Genomic DNA, 14,343 nt, shown 5'->3' on the forward strand with positions numbered 1-14,343 from the left:
TGAAGTAGCCAGGCGATCACGAACCGGGCAAAGAGACTTGTATACATGTACGGAGGAGATAAACTTGACTGATTGTTTCAGATTGTGTTAATAAATAAAGCATACTTTTCGTTCTTATTTTGATCTAATTTGTACGTCTGTAAATCACACATAATGAGCTGAAGCAAAGTTTGAAAATGATTGACATATTTTGAGCGTAATGAAAATTAATTAAAAGGAATGTGTCATCGATAGATTAAAATGCAATGAATAACAATAAAATAAATATGTATACAGTGCGTATCAAAAAAAAAAGTTAATGAAATTTTGGAGGGCTACTTTTTTATAATTGTCAGCTATGGAGAGCGCAATATTGGTTGTGAGGAAAGGGGAACTCCTCCTCTTTCCATTGATACCTAATTATGTTGACAAATGTCATACGTGACTGAGCACATAGACTTTAAAGACAACAATGACAAATTGCACTTTTTCCAAGTTTGGGTGCTATTGTAAATGTCTCACTGCATGGATGAGATCTGTCAATGAAAGTGGTCAAATCATCAGGCCAGCCTGTATGACTGCAGATTCGTGTTTAGGGGTTTTTCTTAAGCTTTATGGTTCATAACCTTCAACATGACCGCGTTGTCGATAGCTTGGTCCTTCCCATTAAGGCAAAACCATTATCCATTTTACTCTCTTCATATTCAAGACATGGTTTGTCACTGGGATATATGTGTTGAATATGAACACAGAAGATGGACTGTGTACGTTGGCCTCTGTGGGAGCTACCAAATTGTCAAACAAAAGGCCACATGTTAAAGGTTATGGACCATTCAATGCTAGGAGAATACCTAAGCACAAACCCTACACACAAACCTGCATTTGCACAGGCTGGCCTATTTTGCAACTTTCATTGACAGATCTCATCCATGGAGTGAGACATGCATTGTTCCTTTACAATAACACCCAAACTTGTCATTGTTGTCTTTATCATGTTTATAGTTCATGTGCTCAGTCATACATGACAATTGTCGCCATAATTAGGTATCAATGGAAAGAGAAAGCCCCTTTCCTCACAACCAACATTGTGCTCTTCATAGCTAACAATCATAAAATGGTAGCCCTCCAAAGTTGGATTACTTTTTTTACGCTCTGCATGTATTGAACAATGGAAGGACCATCTCGATCTCTTGTATTAGATTACATTTCAAAAGGGTCTGAAAGTCAAGAACTTTGACCAATCAGTTGACGCGCAGTAAACTTTATCATCCCAATCACGTGCTATTTCAATCAAACCTTTAGTGATACCATTGCCTGTTGTACCGCCTCTCAAGAGATTGGTAACACACTGCCAGACGTTACTTTCATCTGCTGATGTCGCTCGCTTACTATCATTGCCTTACTTACAACGTCGGAGGAAATAAAATATCTTAAGTTATTACACTATCATTCTTTTTCAGCACCGCGTTGGAATAAAGATATTCATGTGTGTTACGGTCATGGTGTAGTTTAACGGAAAAAGCATTAAACATTTATTTTGAAAAGACAGTCTGGCTCTCACAGGGTTTATGAAGAAAAGAACAAAATTGAATCTGAAAAAAAGATATGAATACAAAACAAAATATTCAAAGTGTGACGTTTAGAAAATCTAAACTTAGAAACGCTATTTCATGTCACATTTCATCTTTTATTTCATTTTATCATTGAGCGGTGTTTGTCATCGCAGATGTTGAGGAATAAAGGGTAGAAGGCACTGGTAACTGGCTGACCAATCCAGCATGAAATTCAGAGGAAAACTGGCGATAGGGATATGGACTAACATTCCGGTAAGACACAACCGACGAGGAGATAAAAAAGTTAATGATATACAAATGTAGAAGGTGAATGCTCGAAGTCGGGTTTTTTTTTTCAAAACTAAGCGATAGGGTTTAAGGTCTAATTCTTTAGTACGTTGCAGTAGGTGGTGAATGAGAAGATATTAACTGATGCGGGTTTTGATCACTCCCATGACGAGATGCAAACATTGCAAAGAGTCCTGGAGATCTAGATTTGGCAAGTTAAGGTGTAATTCGAACTCGTTTGTTACATCAAACGCTGTCAGAGTCATAAGATTGCACAAAGGTTGACGATCTTGGAACACAGCCGGCCAAAAACGCCTCAATTAATTGCTATGATATGAGGAGATCGGTTATGAAGGAAGTGTTCATGTTATCTAATGACATTTAAAATAAAATCATAACAAGTTTCTGTTGATCATTTATCAACTACATTTCTTATTCAACCGTATTTCCATAACATTTTATTTTTACAAAATACGTTGTGGCTTGACATTTCTGGTACTAGTAATCTTATGCAGATAACAATCAGACTTAATCTTCTGTAATACATGTAAAGATTGTGTGAGTTTATACACTATAAGCAGGAAGCTTTAGCAATTTTGAGGAGCTTTTAGCAATCATTATCACTGGCGTTATTTTATAGTTCAATTATACTGTGGTCTTGAGTGTGTAGCACACTTTTGTCATCCTATCATCATTTTGCCATATTCCTATTCGCTTAGCTTTTCATATAACTCATACCATATACTTTGCTGAACGAAAGTCGCTATATTACTGTGCAGCGTCCAAAAAGTAGTGATTACGTAAAGTATGTTACATGTTCTTACATGTACACACCTTTCAAATAGGGAAATGGAAAGGTCAAAAATATGATCTCAATGAATTAATCAATCAAAACTACAAATAAAGTTCTAAGTAAAAATGAAATAGCAGATAAACATAAATAAAATTTTTCTAACCTTGATGCATTCGTGCGCAACAGGATCAAAATAGTGTATAGTGATAATGGGTTATTTTATATATATGTTACAACACAGAGAGAATTTTAATCACTGAAACCTATCTGCCACGGCAGCTCATCATATTTCTGAGTGTAGCCCTTAACAGTGGCTGGGTGATCGCGTAGGAGATGGGGTTCAGGAGGCTGTTGCCGAACGCCATCCAGTTGAAGAATAGCCATGCTGAACGGGGTAGGCCGGGTACGATGAGGACCGGTTCGATGGCATAGATGAGTTGGATGATGCTGTATGGCATCCACGAAATCACGAAAGACAGGACAATGAAGAGAAGCGTACGTTGTGCCTTTCTCGTCTCGGCTGCCGACTCACGCTTCACCTACATGTATGGAAAAGATAGAGCATGGACGGCAATTATCTGGAGCTGTCCGCTAGACCTCGTGGTTCTTCCCGAAGAAATGGCTATTGGTAGAAATAAAATGTTATAAAATTTTCATTTTACATGATTACGTGCCATAAAGAGAAATGATTTCGTTTTCCTTCATTCTAATGACTCCATGATCACTGGTAAATTGTTTATTTCTTTTCCAACCATTATTTAATGGAAATCATGGATATGGGAATGATATGTGCAATCTTACAGGGACTTCGACAACTTGCCCTCTAGAACCAAGGTAGGTCAGTTACGAACACTGCTATTGCTTGCATGTTCGTGTTTACAAGTACAATCATGACATGTGCATTGTATAAAGCTACGATTTTGTTACATAGGTACTAAGATAGATTTTAATTGACGAAGGCTAGTAACGCAATGATTACAATAATTATAGGTTATTATAATGTTGCTTTTGTGTTGATTATCTGTGTCTTGACGTATCGGCATAATTATGATGTGGCACCCTACGCTAGTTTAGACCTTGAATTTTCAGAGATTTGTTTGTTTAATGGATAAACAGACGCACACACACACACACACAAAATGTCATTCCTTATTATGTGATTGCTTCTCTACATGTCTGTCATTTTGCCTCTGACGAAGACTCTGCTATAGGATCGAAAGCTCAGGCGTCTTTTGACTAAAAGAAGAAGAAGAAGAAACAGATGAAAATGGGCTTTACATTTAATCCTGTCTTTTTTACGTATTTGTGGGTGATGTGTTTAAATAGGAAGAAAATAATTGCATGATATCTTACCGCATGTCGAAAGTCTTTCAGAAATTTGTTGTGTCCGTGCATCTTAGACAAGCTCATTGAATCACGTTTCATTTTGACAGACTCAGCATGAATATCATTTGGAGCTGCAATTGACGAAGTCGAGAATTCTCTCATATTACCACCCATTGCTGAATTAGTTCCAATTGTACTGGCAGCATCGTTTCCTTGAGATGTTTTCCTGACATTCTTGGCACCAACCGTCTTTTGAATCTTCCTGAAGATTCGAAAATTAAGCACAAAAATTAGAACTAACGGCAGGTAAAATATGACAGTAATGTTGACGACGTATGCCCAAGGATTGTGAGTAAATCGACGAACGCAATGACGTCCATTGTCGAAGTCGTCAATGAACTCCCAGACTGTAACAAACGGCATCCAAAAAGCAAGAGCAGCGATCCACGCCAGGGAGTTGACGAAAATTGCTTTACGTTTGTTGCGAGTCATATAGTGGTTGATTGGGTCGTAGGTCGCACGATGACGGTCGGCGCAGATGATCACGACGACAAAATTAGAAGAACTGGTGACCGCCTGACCGAGTCCACCAAGGATCTTACAAAACACTTGGTTCAAAGGATAGTAGCCGATGTGGGTATGGACAACGCTGATGATGAGATTTAGACCAACGAGGAGATCGAGAATCGAGAGGTTGATGATGAAGTAGTTGTTGTAGGTGCGAAGTCGTTTTTCCACACCAAATGCTGCAAGGGACAGGCAGTTTGCGGCAATGATTAATGCTGTGAACAACACCGGCCAAACTAGTCCATTGATGTTCACGAATTTGGAAAGGACTACAGGAATGTCAGTTTGTGTCTCGTTTCCAGTATTATTTTCAAATTCGATCGCAGGGGGTAACGTAAAAGACGGAGTCCATGCCATGGTCGACATACTGCACCCAGTGCTATCGTTGTCATTAATGAAATATTTTTGATATTGTTGTCGTGCTCCTTGACGCGATGTTTTCGATATCTCTGAGCAAGTGGTCTATATATATATATATATATATATATATATATATATATATACAGGTTTAAAAAAATGATTTGTCGTATGCTCAGGTGCTCAAGCATATAAGAATTCTATGATATAATACTTCGCTCTGAGAATCTATATACCTAAGAATCTTTCCTCTATCGTTTATGGTTAACATTGTTAAGAGTATGAATGTTGTCTTTCCTTTCTCTTTATTTTTCAAATTGTTTGCTGGAAAAGAATTTTCAGAAACAAACTCTTTTGAGTGATTTGAGGAAGAGAGGAATTGATCAATACAAGTGCCACTTTTTTGCCTGAACTAATTCATGAGTGGACTAAGTTCATAGTCTAAAGAATCTACACGAATCTTAGCACAATAGAACAGGAATCAATCGGATTTTCTTTTTTGGTTTATGTGTGTGTGTGTGTGTGTGTGTGTGTGTATGTGTGAGTGGTCAGAAATGCAAGAACCTGATTGGCTATCAAATATCAAACAAAATTTTCTTTTTGAACAAAATAACTTACGTATAGTGTTCAATCCTGAAAAGAATTCTTTGCCCTCTCTTGAGTGCTCTTATTCAGGAAACCTCCGAATCAGAAAGGATATGGATGCATAAGGATTTAACTGAGTGGAAATCAATAGTCAGCGAGTCACGATTCAATCTTTTCTGCCATTTCTGTTTGAAAGAACGTCCTTCAATAGAGAAAAATAGGGTTAAAAGATGATGGTATGGTATTTTGCAGACTATAACGTATAAATTGCATTTTTCTGATAACTTCAAATCCCTGGGTCTGAATGGTTGAAGAATTCTATTCAGTAATAGAATCCTCTATTCCCACTTTACGTGAGAGATTTGTCCACGTGAAATAAGAAGTATTTCCCGTCCATATGGCATCAACAAACAAACCTGGGTGATAAGTTCGTTTATGCTCGTAAGGGATAAATGGTGAGAGGGTAAACTATAATGTTGCGTACTTCTTTGAATATTAACACAAAAATACGTACTAACTAAAGTGCCGCTGCATCCTCCCACGAGTGTTTGTTATGTATATGTGTGAAAAATAGTTGTATTATTTTTATTATTATTATTATCATTATCAGTATTATTATCATTATCAATGGATTACAAAAAGTGACGGTTGTCAATGTATTAACTCGTTCTAATATGTGGAGAGAGAAAAAAATCAGGGAAGTTGCATTCAAAACGACACTACATTTGAATAGGGATATGCGTGGTAGTAATAACCTGCTCGCTTGAATGGTGCTTACTCGATTATCCCTTTATTTTGTCTGATTGTGTAAATGGGACCATTATTATCCTCGTCAAATGTTTTCTTAAGATAATGTCTTCTGCATTTCTATCATGTGTATTATGTTTAGATAAGCACATTTTTTTTCTCTTAATCCACAGGTGCACAATATTCTTCAGCTTGAATATGCATATAATGACACCTGCATGTCTTAACATAAATTATCATGAAAATGTTGTACATTACATTTAATTATTTGCCTGTTTCCAAGTGTTTTCACTTATTCAAATATTACTCAATAACTTTGTATAATGACCTTTGTGCTACATTGTATATTACAAAAAGCGTGGAAAAATTGAAAAAGGAGAAAAACGAATGGAAAAACTATATAAAAAAAACAACAACCATATGGATTCCACCTGTACCTTTACGTTTCTGGATTTGGGCGTATTAGACACCAACTAGATCCCCCTGAATGATTTGAACAAATAGAATGATTACGCTAAGATTCATCGCAATTTTTGTTTAATATTATAGTAAAATGATACATGGAACGAGCCTGGAAATTTTAGAAACGTAAAATGTACTTGATACGCTTATTACTTGTAATAATCACGCGCAAATCTCCCGTAAACCCAAAGACGTATCATGTTCGAAGTCAATCTTTTCACGAAACGTCATTATATTACTACATTGTATTTCAAACTATAGCACGACTTACACTAGTGAGAGATAGAGGGAAATGTGTAAAGATGATTTCGTAAGAAGTTGTGAATTGCTCTTTGACAATATTCTTGTGTCCCCGTAATCTTACAAAATACTGAATGAGATATACAATAGCAAAAAAAAACAACAACAACAACAAGTTTAAATAGACATAAAACCCAGACAATCCGGTATAGGTCCGGATTGACGTGGTCCTGATCGATGGCGTAGAGGAGTAGGACGATGATTTGAAGTAGCCAGGCGATCACAAACCGGGCAAAGAGACTTGTATACATGTACGGAGGAGATAAACTTGACTATGATTGTTTCAGATTGTGTTTAAAAATAAAACATACTTTTCGTTCCTATTTTGATCTCAATTTGTACGTCTAATTTCAACGATTCATATTGAATCACACATAATGAGCTTAAGCAAAGTTTGAAAATGATTGACATATTTCGAGAGTAATGAAAATTAATCAAAAGTAATGTGTCATTGATAGATTAAAGTGCAATGAATAACAATAAAATAAATATGTATACAGTGCGTATCAAAAAAAAAAAGTTAATGAAATTTTGGAGGGCTACTTTTTTATAATTGTCAGCTATGGAGAGCGCAATATTAGTTGTGAGGAAAGGGGAACTCTTCCTCTTTCCATTGATACCTAATTATGTTGACAATTGTCATACGTGACTGAGCACATGGACTTTAAAGACAACAATGACAAATTGCACTTTTTCCAAGTTTGTGTGCTATTGTAAATGTCTCACTGCATGGATGAGATCTGTCAATGAAAGTGGTCAAATCATCAGGCCACCCTGCATGACTGCAGATTCATGTTTAGGAGTTCTTCTTAAGCCTTATGGTTCATAACCTTCAACATGACCGCGTTGTCTATAGCTTGGTCCTTCCCATTAAGGCAAAACCATTATCCATTTTACTCTCTTCATATTCAAGACATGGTTTGTCACTGGGATTTATATGTTGAATATGAACACAGAAAAATGGACTGTGTAGGTTTGTCTCTGTGGGAGCTACCAAATTATCAAACAAAAGGCCACATGTTAAAGGTTATGGACCATTCAATGCTAGGAGAATACCTAAGCACAATCCCTACACACAAGCCTGCATTTGTACAGGCTGGCCTATTTGGCCACTTTCGTTGACAGATCTCATCCATGTAGTGAGACATGCATTGTTCCTTCACAATAACATGCAAACTTGGAAAAAGTGCAATTTGTCATTGTTGTCTTTAAAGTCCATGTGCTCAGTCAGTATGACAATTGTCGACATAATTAGGTATCAATGGAAAGAGGAAGCCCCTTTCCTCACAACCAACATTGTGCTGTTCATAGCTAACCATTATAAAATGGTAGCCCTCCAAAGTTGGATTACATTTTTTTTACGCTCTGTATTGAACAATGGAAGGACCATCTCGATCTCTTGTATTAGATTACATTTCAAAAGGGTCTGAAAGTCAAGAACTTTGACCAATCAGTAACGTTGACGCGCAACAAACTTTATTTCATCCCAATCACGTGCTTTTTCTACAAACCTTTAGTGGTGCCATTGCCTGTTGTACCGCCTCTCAAGAGATTGGTAACACACTGCCAGACGTTACTTTCATCTGCTGATGTCGCTCGCTTAATATCATTGCCTTACTTACAACGTCGGAGGAAATAAAATATTTTACGTTATTACACTATCATTTTTTTCAGCACATCGTTGGAATAAAGATATCCATGTGTTTTACGGTCATGGTGTAGTTTAACGGGAAAAGCAGTAAACATTTATTTTGAAAAGACAGTCTGGCTCTCACAGGGTTTATGAAGAAAAGAACAAAACTGAATCTGAAAAAAAAAATATGAATACAAAACAAAATATTAAAAGTGTGACGTTTAGAAAATCTAGACTTAGAAACGCTATTTCATGTTACATTTCATCTGTGATTTCATTTTATCATCGAGCGGTGTTTGTCACCACGCATCGCAGATGTTGAGGAATAAAGGGTAGAAGGCACTGGTCACTGGCTGACCAATCCAGCATGGAATTCAGAGGAAAACTGGCGATAGGGATATGGACTAACATTCCGGTAAGACACAACCAACGAGGAGATAAAAAAAGTTAATGATATAGAAGGTGAATGTTCGAAGTCGTTTTTTTTTTTCAAAAATAAGCGATAGGGTTTAAGGTCTAATTCATTAGTACGTTGCAGTAGGTGGTAAATGAGAAGATATTAACTGATGCGGGTTTTGATCACGCCCATGACGAGATGAAAACATTGCAAAGAGTCCTGGAGATCTAGATTTGGCAAGTTAAGGTGTAATTCGAACTCGTTTGTTACATGAAACGCTGTCAGAGTCATAAGATTGCACAAGGGTTGGCGATCTTGGAACACAGCCGGCCAAAAACGCCTCAAATATTGCTATGATATGAGGAGATCGGTTATGAAGGAAGTGTTCATGTATATCTAATGACATTCAAAATAAAATCATAACAAGTTTCTGTTGATCATTTATCAACTACATTTCTTATTCAACCGTATTTCCATAACATTTTATTCTTACAAAATACGTTATGGCTTGACATTTCTGGTACTAGTAATCTTATGCAGATAACAATCAGACTTAATCTTCTGTAATACATGTAAAGATTGTGTGAGTTTACACTATAAGCAGCAAGCTTTAGCAATTTTGAGAAGCTTTTAGCAATCATTTTACTATATGTACGTCAACTTGCACACTCAATAAAGCAAAGTATGATGACTGTTTGGAATTTCTAATCAATGGCGTTATTTTATGGTTCAATTATACTGTGGTCTTGAGTGTGTAGCACGCTTTTGTCATCCTATCATCATTTTGCCATATTCCTATTCGCTTAGTTTCGCTTAGCTCATAACATTACTTTGCTGAACGAAAGTCGCTATATTACTGTGCAGCGTCCCAAAAGTAGTGATTACGTAAAGTCTGTTACATGTTGTTACATGTACACACCTTTCAAATAGGGAAATGGAAAGGTCAAAAATATGATCTCAATGAATTAATCAATCAAACCTACAAATAAAGTTTAAAAAAATAGAAGATAAACATAAATAAAACTTTTCTAACCTTTGTGCATTCGTGCGCAACAGGATCAAAATAGTGTACAAGAGTGATAATGGGTTATATATATATATATATATATATATATATATAGGTTACAACACAGAGAGAATTTTAATCACTGAAGCCTATCTGCCACGGCAGGTCATCATATTTCTGAGTGTAGCCCGTAGCAGTGGCTGGGTGATAGCGTAGGAGATGGGGTTCAGGAGACTGTTGCAGAACGTCATCCAGCTGAAGAATAGCGTTACTGAACGGGGCAGGCCGGGTACGATGAGGACCGGTTCGATGGCATAGATGAGTCGGATGATGCTGTTTGGCATCCATGAAATCACAAAAGACAAGACAATGAAGAGAAGCGTACGTTGTGCCTTTCTCGTCTCGGCTGCCGATTCACTCTTCACCTATATGTAATATGGAAGAGATAGAGCAAGAACGGCAATAATCTATCAGCGTGGCCTCCTTGTTCTTCCTGAAGAAGCGGCTATTGGTAGAAGTAAAATGTTATTAAGTTTTAATTTTACATGATTACGTGCCATTAAGAGAAATGATTATTTTTCCTTCATTCTGGTGACTCCATGATCATTGTTAAATCACTATTTTTCAACTATTATTTTTTATTATCGTGGATACGGCAATATGTGCAGAAGGATGTGCGTGCAATTTTGCCGGAACCTCGACAACTTGTCCTCTAGAACCAGGGTAAGTGAGTTACGAGCACTGCTATTACTTGCATATAAATTATTATGTTTAAAAGTGCAATCATGACATGTGCATTGTATGAAGCTATGCTGTTGATACATAGTTACTATAAAGATGGATTTTAATTGACGAAGGCGAGTACCGCAATGATTAAATTATAAGTTATCATAATGTTGCTTTTGTGTTAGTTATCTGCGTCTTGACGTATTGGCATGTGGCACCCTACGCTTGTTTACACCTTGACTTTTCAGAGATTTGTTTTGTTAATGGATAAACAGAAATGCAGATGCGTGTCTTCTTCACAAACATACAAATATGTCATTCTTTATTATGTAATTTCTTTCCCTGCATGTTTGCCATTTCGCCTCTAACTATCTTGGATCGAAAGATCAGGCCTCTTTTGACCAAAAAAGAACAAAAAATAGAAGAATAAAACGAATGGCTTTTACTCTTTTACTCCTTTATTTCTTACTGTTTTTGTGGGTGACGTGTTCTAATAGGAAGATTTTTATATTGTATGATATCTTACCGCATGTCCAGAGTCATTCAGAAATTTGCTGTGTCCGCGCATCTTTGGCAAGCTCATAGAAACATCGCGTTTCTTTTTGACAGACTCAACATGAATGTCATTTGGAGATGTAATTGACGAAGTCGAGAATTCTCTCATATTACCACCCATTGCTGAAGTATTCATAATTGTACTGGCGTGATCGTTTCCTTGAGATGTTTTCCTGACATTCTTGCCACCGACCGTCTTTTGAATCTTCCTAAAGATTCGAAGGTAAAGAACAACAACCAAAACTAATGGCAGGTAAAACAAGACAGTAATGTTGACGACGTATGCCCAAGGATTGTGAGTAAATCGACGAACGCAATGGCGTCCATTGTCGAAGTCGTCAATGAACTCCCAGACTGTAACAAACGGCATCCAAAAAGCAAGAGCAGCGATCCACGGCAGGGAGTTAACGAAAAGTGCTTTACGTTTACTGCGAGTCATATAGTGGTTGATCGGGTCGTAGGTAGCACGATGACGGTCGGCGCAGATGATCACGACGACAAAATTAGAAGAACTGGTGACCGCCTGACCGAGTCCACCAAGGATCTTACAAAACACTTGGTTCAAAGGATAGTAGCCAAAGTAGGTATGGACAACGCCAGTGGTGAGACTTAGACCAACGAGGAGATCGAGAATAGACAGGTTGATGATAAAGTAGTTGTTGTAGGTGCGCAGTCGTTTTTCCACGCCAAATGCTGCAAGGGACAGACAGTTTGCGGCAATGATTAATGTTGTAAACAACATCGGCCAAAATAGTCCATTGATGTTAACAACTTTAGAAAGGACTACAGGAACGTCATTTTGTGTCTCGTTTCCAGTATTATTTTCAAATTCGATCTCAGGGGGTAACGTAAAAGACGAAGTCCATGCCATGGTCGACATACTGTACCCTATGCTATCGTTGTCATTAATGAAATATTTTTTATAGTTCAGTTGTCTCGTTAGATGGGATATTTCTTGATCGTGCTCCTTGACGTGATGTTTTCGATATCTCTGAGCAAGTGGTTTATATATATATGTATATATACAATATATACATACATATATATATATATATATATATATATATATATATATTATATCAGTATACAGGTTTGTAGTCAAGCACTGTCAAGCGTATAAGAATTGTATGATAAATAACACTTCGTACTGAGAATCTATATATCTAAGAATCTTTCCTCTATCGTTTATGATTAACATTGTTGAGAGTATGAATGTTGTCTTTCCTTTCTCTTTATTTTTCAAATTGTTTGCTGGAAAAGAGTTTTCAGAAACAAACTCTTTTGAGTGATTTGAGGAAAAGAGGAATTGATCGATGCAAGTGCCACTTTATGTTATTTACCTGAACTAATTCATCAGTGGACTAAGTTCATAGTCTAAAGAATCTACACGAATCTTAGCACAATAGAACAGGAATCAATAGGATTTTCTTTTTTGGTTTATGTGTGTGTGTGTGTGTGTGTGTGTGTGTGTGTGTGTGTGTATGTGTGAGTGGTCAGAAATGCAGGAACCTGATTGGCTATCAAATATCAAACAAAATTTTCTTTTTGAACAAAATAACTTACGTATAGTGTTCAATCCTGAAAAGAATTCTTTGCCCGCTCTTGAGTGCTCTTATTCAGGAAACCTCCGAATCAGAAAGGATATGGATGCATAAGGATTACTGAGTGGAAATCAATAGTCAGCGAGTCACGATTCAATCTTTTCTGCCATTTCTGTTTGAAAGAACGTCCTTCAATAGAGAAAAATAGGGTTAAAAAAGATGATGGTATGGTATTTTGCAGACTATAATGTATATATTGCATTTTTCTGATAACTTCAAATCCCTGGGCCTGAATGGTTGAAGAATTCTATTCAGTGATAGAATCCTCTATTCCCACTTTAGGTGAGAGATTTGTCCACGTGGAATAAGCGGTATTTCCCGTCCATATGGCATCAACAAACAAACCTGGGTGATAAGTTCGTTTATGCTCGTAAGGGATAAATGGTGAGAGGGTAAACTATAATGTTGCGTACTTTTGGAATACTAACACAAAAATACGTACAAACTAAAGTACTTCATGCTCGCACGAGTGTTTGTGTATGTTTATGTGTAAAAAATAGTTTTATTATTATTATTGTTTTCATTATTATTATGATTATTGTTGTTATTATTATTATTATCAATGGATTACAAAAAGTGACGGTTGTCAATGTATTAACTCGTTCTAATATGTGGAGAGAGAAAAAAAAATCAGGGAAGTTGCATTCAAAACGACACTACATTTGAATAGGGATATGCGTGGTAGTAATAACCTGCTCACTTATATGGTGCTTACTCGATTATCCCTTTATTTTGTCTGATTGTATAAATGGGACCATCATTATCCTCGTCAAATGTTTTCTTATGATAATGTCTCCTGCATTTCTATCATGTCTATTATATTTAGATTAGCACATTTTTTCTCTTAATCCACAGGTACACAATATTCTTCAGCTTGAATATGCATGTAAAGACACCTGCATGTCTTAACATAAATTATCATGAAAATGTTGTACATTACATTTAATTATTTGCCTTTTTCCAAGTGTTTTCACTTATTCAAATTTTACTCAATAACTTTGTATAATGACCTTTGTGCTACATTGTATATTACAAAAAGCGTGGAAATTGAAAAAGGAGAAAAACGAATGGAAAAACTAAAGAAACAACAACAACCATATGGATTCCACCTGTACCTTTGCGTTTCTGGATTTGGGCGTATTAGACACTAACTAGATCCCCCTGAATGATTTGAACAAATAGAATGATTACGCTAAGATTCATCGCAATTTTTGTTTTATATTATAGTAAAATGATACATGGAACGAGCCTGGAAATTTTAGAAACGTAAAATGTACTTGATACGCTTATTACTTGTAATAATCACGCGCAAATCTCCCGTAAACCCAAGGACGTATCATGTTCAAAGTCAATCTTTTCACGAAACGTCATTATATTATTATTTCAAACTATAGCACGACTTACACTAGTGAGAGATAGAGGGAAATGTGTAAAGATGATTTCGTGAGAAGTTGTGAATTGCTCTTTG

At 36.5% G+C, this 14,343-nt stretch overlaps 2 protein-coding genes across 2 annotated transcripts; both read right to left on the reverse strand.

Annotated features, from left to right (window-relative positions):
- Positions 1 to 2,876: 2,876 nt before the first annotated feature.
- LOC139708069 (muscarinic acetylcholine receptor M2-like) lies at positions 2,877 to 4,863 on the reverse strand. The gene is made up of 2 exons (XM_071620056.1): positions 3,967 to 4,863; positions 2,877 to 3,152 (listed from the first exon to the last, which is right to left on the reverse strand). The coding sequence occupies exons 1-2, from the start codon at positions 4,861 to 4,863 to the stop codon at positions 2,877 to 2,879; spliced, it is 1,173 nt and encodes a 390-aa protein (XP_071476157.1).
- Positions 4,864 to 10,142: 5,279 nt separating this feature from the next.
- Positions 10,143 to 12,145, reverse strand: LOC139708080 (muscarinic acetylcholine receptor M2-like). Its single transcript, XM_071620066.1, has 2 exons — positions 11,246 to 12,145; positions 10,143 to 10,418 (listed from the first exon to the last, which is right to left on the reverse strand). The coding sequence occupies exons 1-2, from the start codon at positions 12,143 to 12,145 to the stop codon at positions 10,143 to 10,145; spliced, it is 1,176 nt and encodes a 391-aa protein (XP_071476167.1).
- Between the last annotated feature and the right edge of the window lie 2,198 nt (positions 12,146 to 14,343).

This window comes from Diadema antillarum, unplaced genomic scaffold, assembly GCF_040938485.1.
Source record: "Diadema antillarum isolate AM-2024a unplaced genomic scaffold, OU_Dant_1.0 scf00000036, whole genome shotgun sequence".
Lineage (NCBI taxonomy): Eukaryota > Metazoa > Echinodermata > Echinoidea > Diadematoida > Diadematidae > Diadema > Diadema antillarum.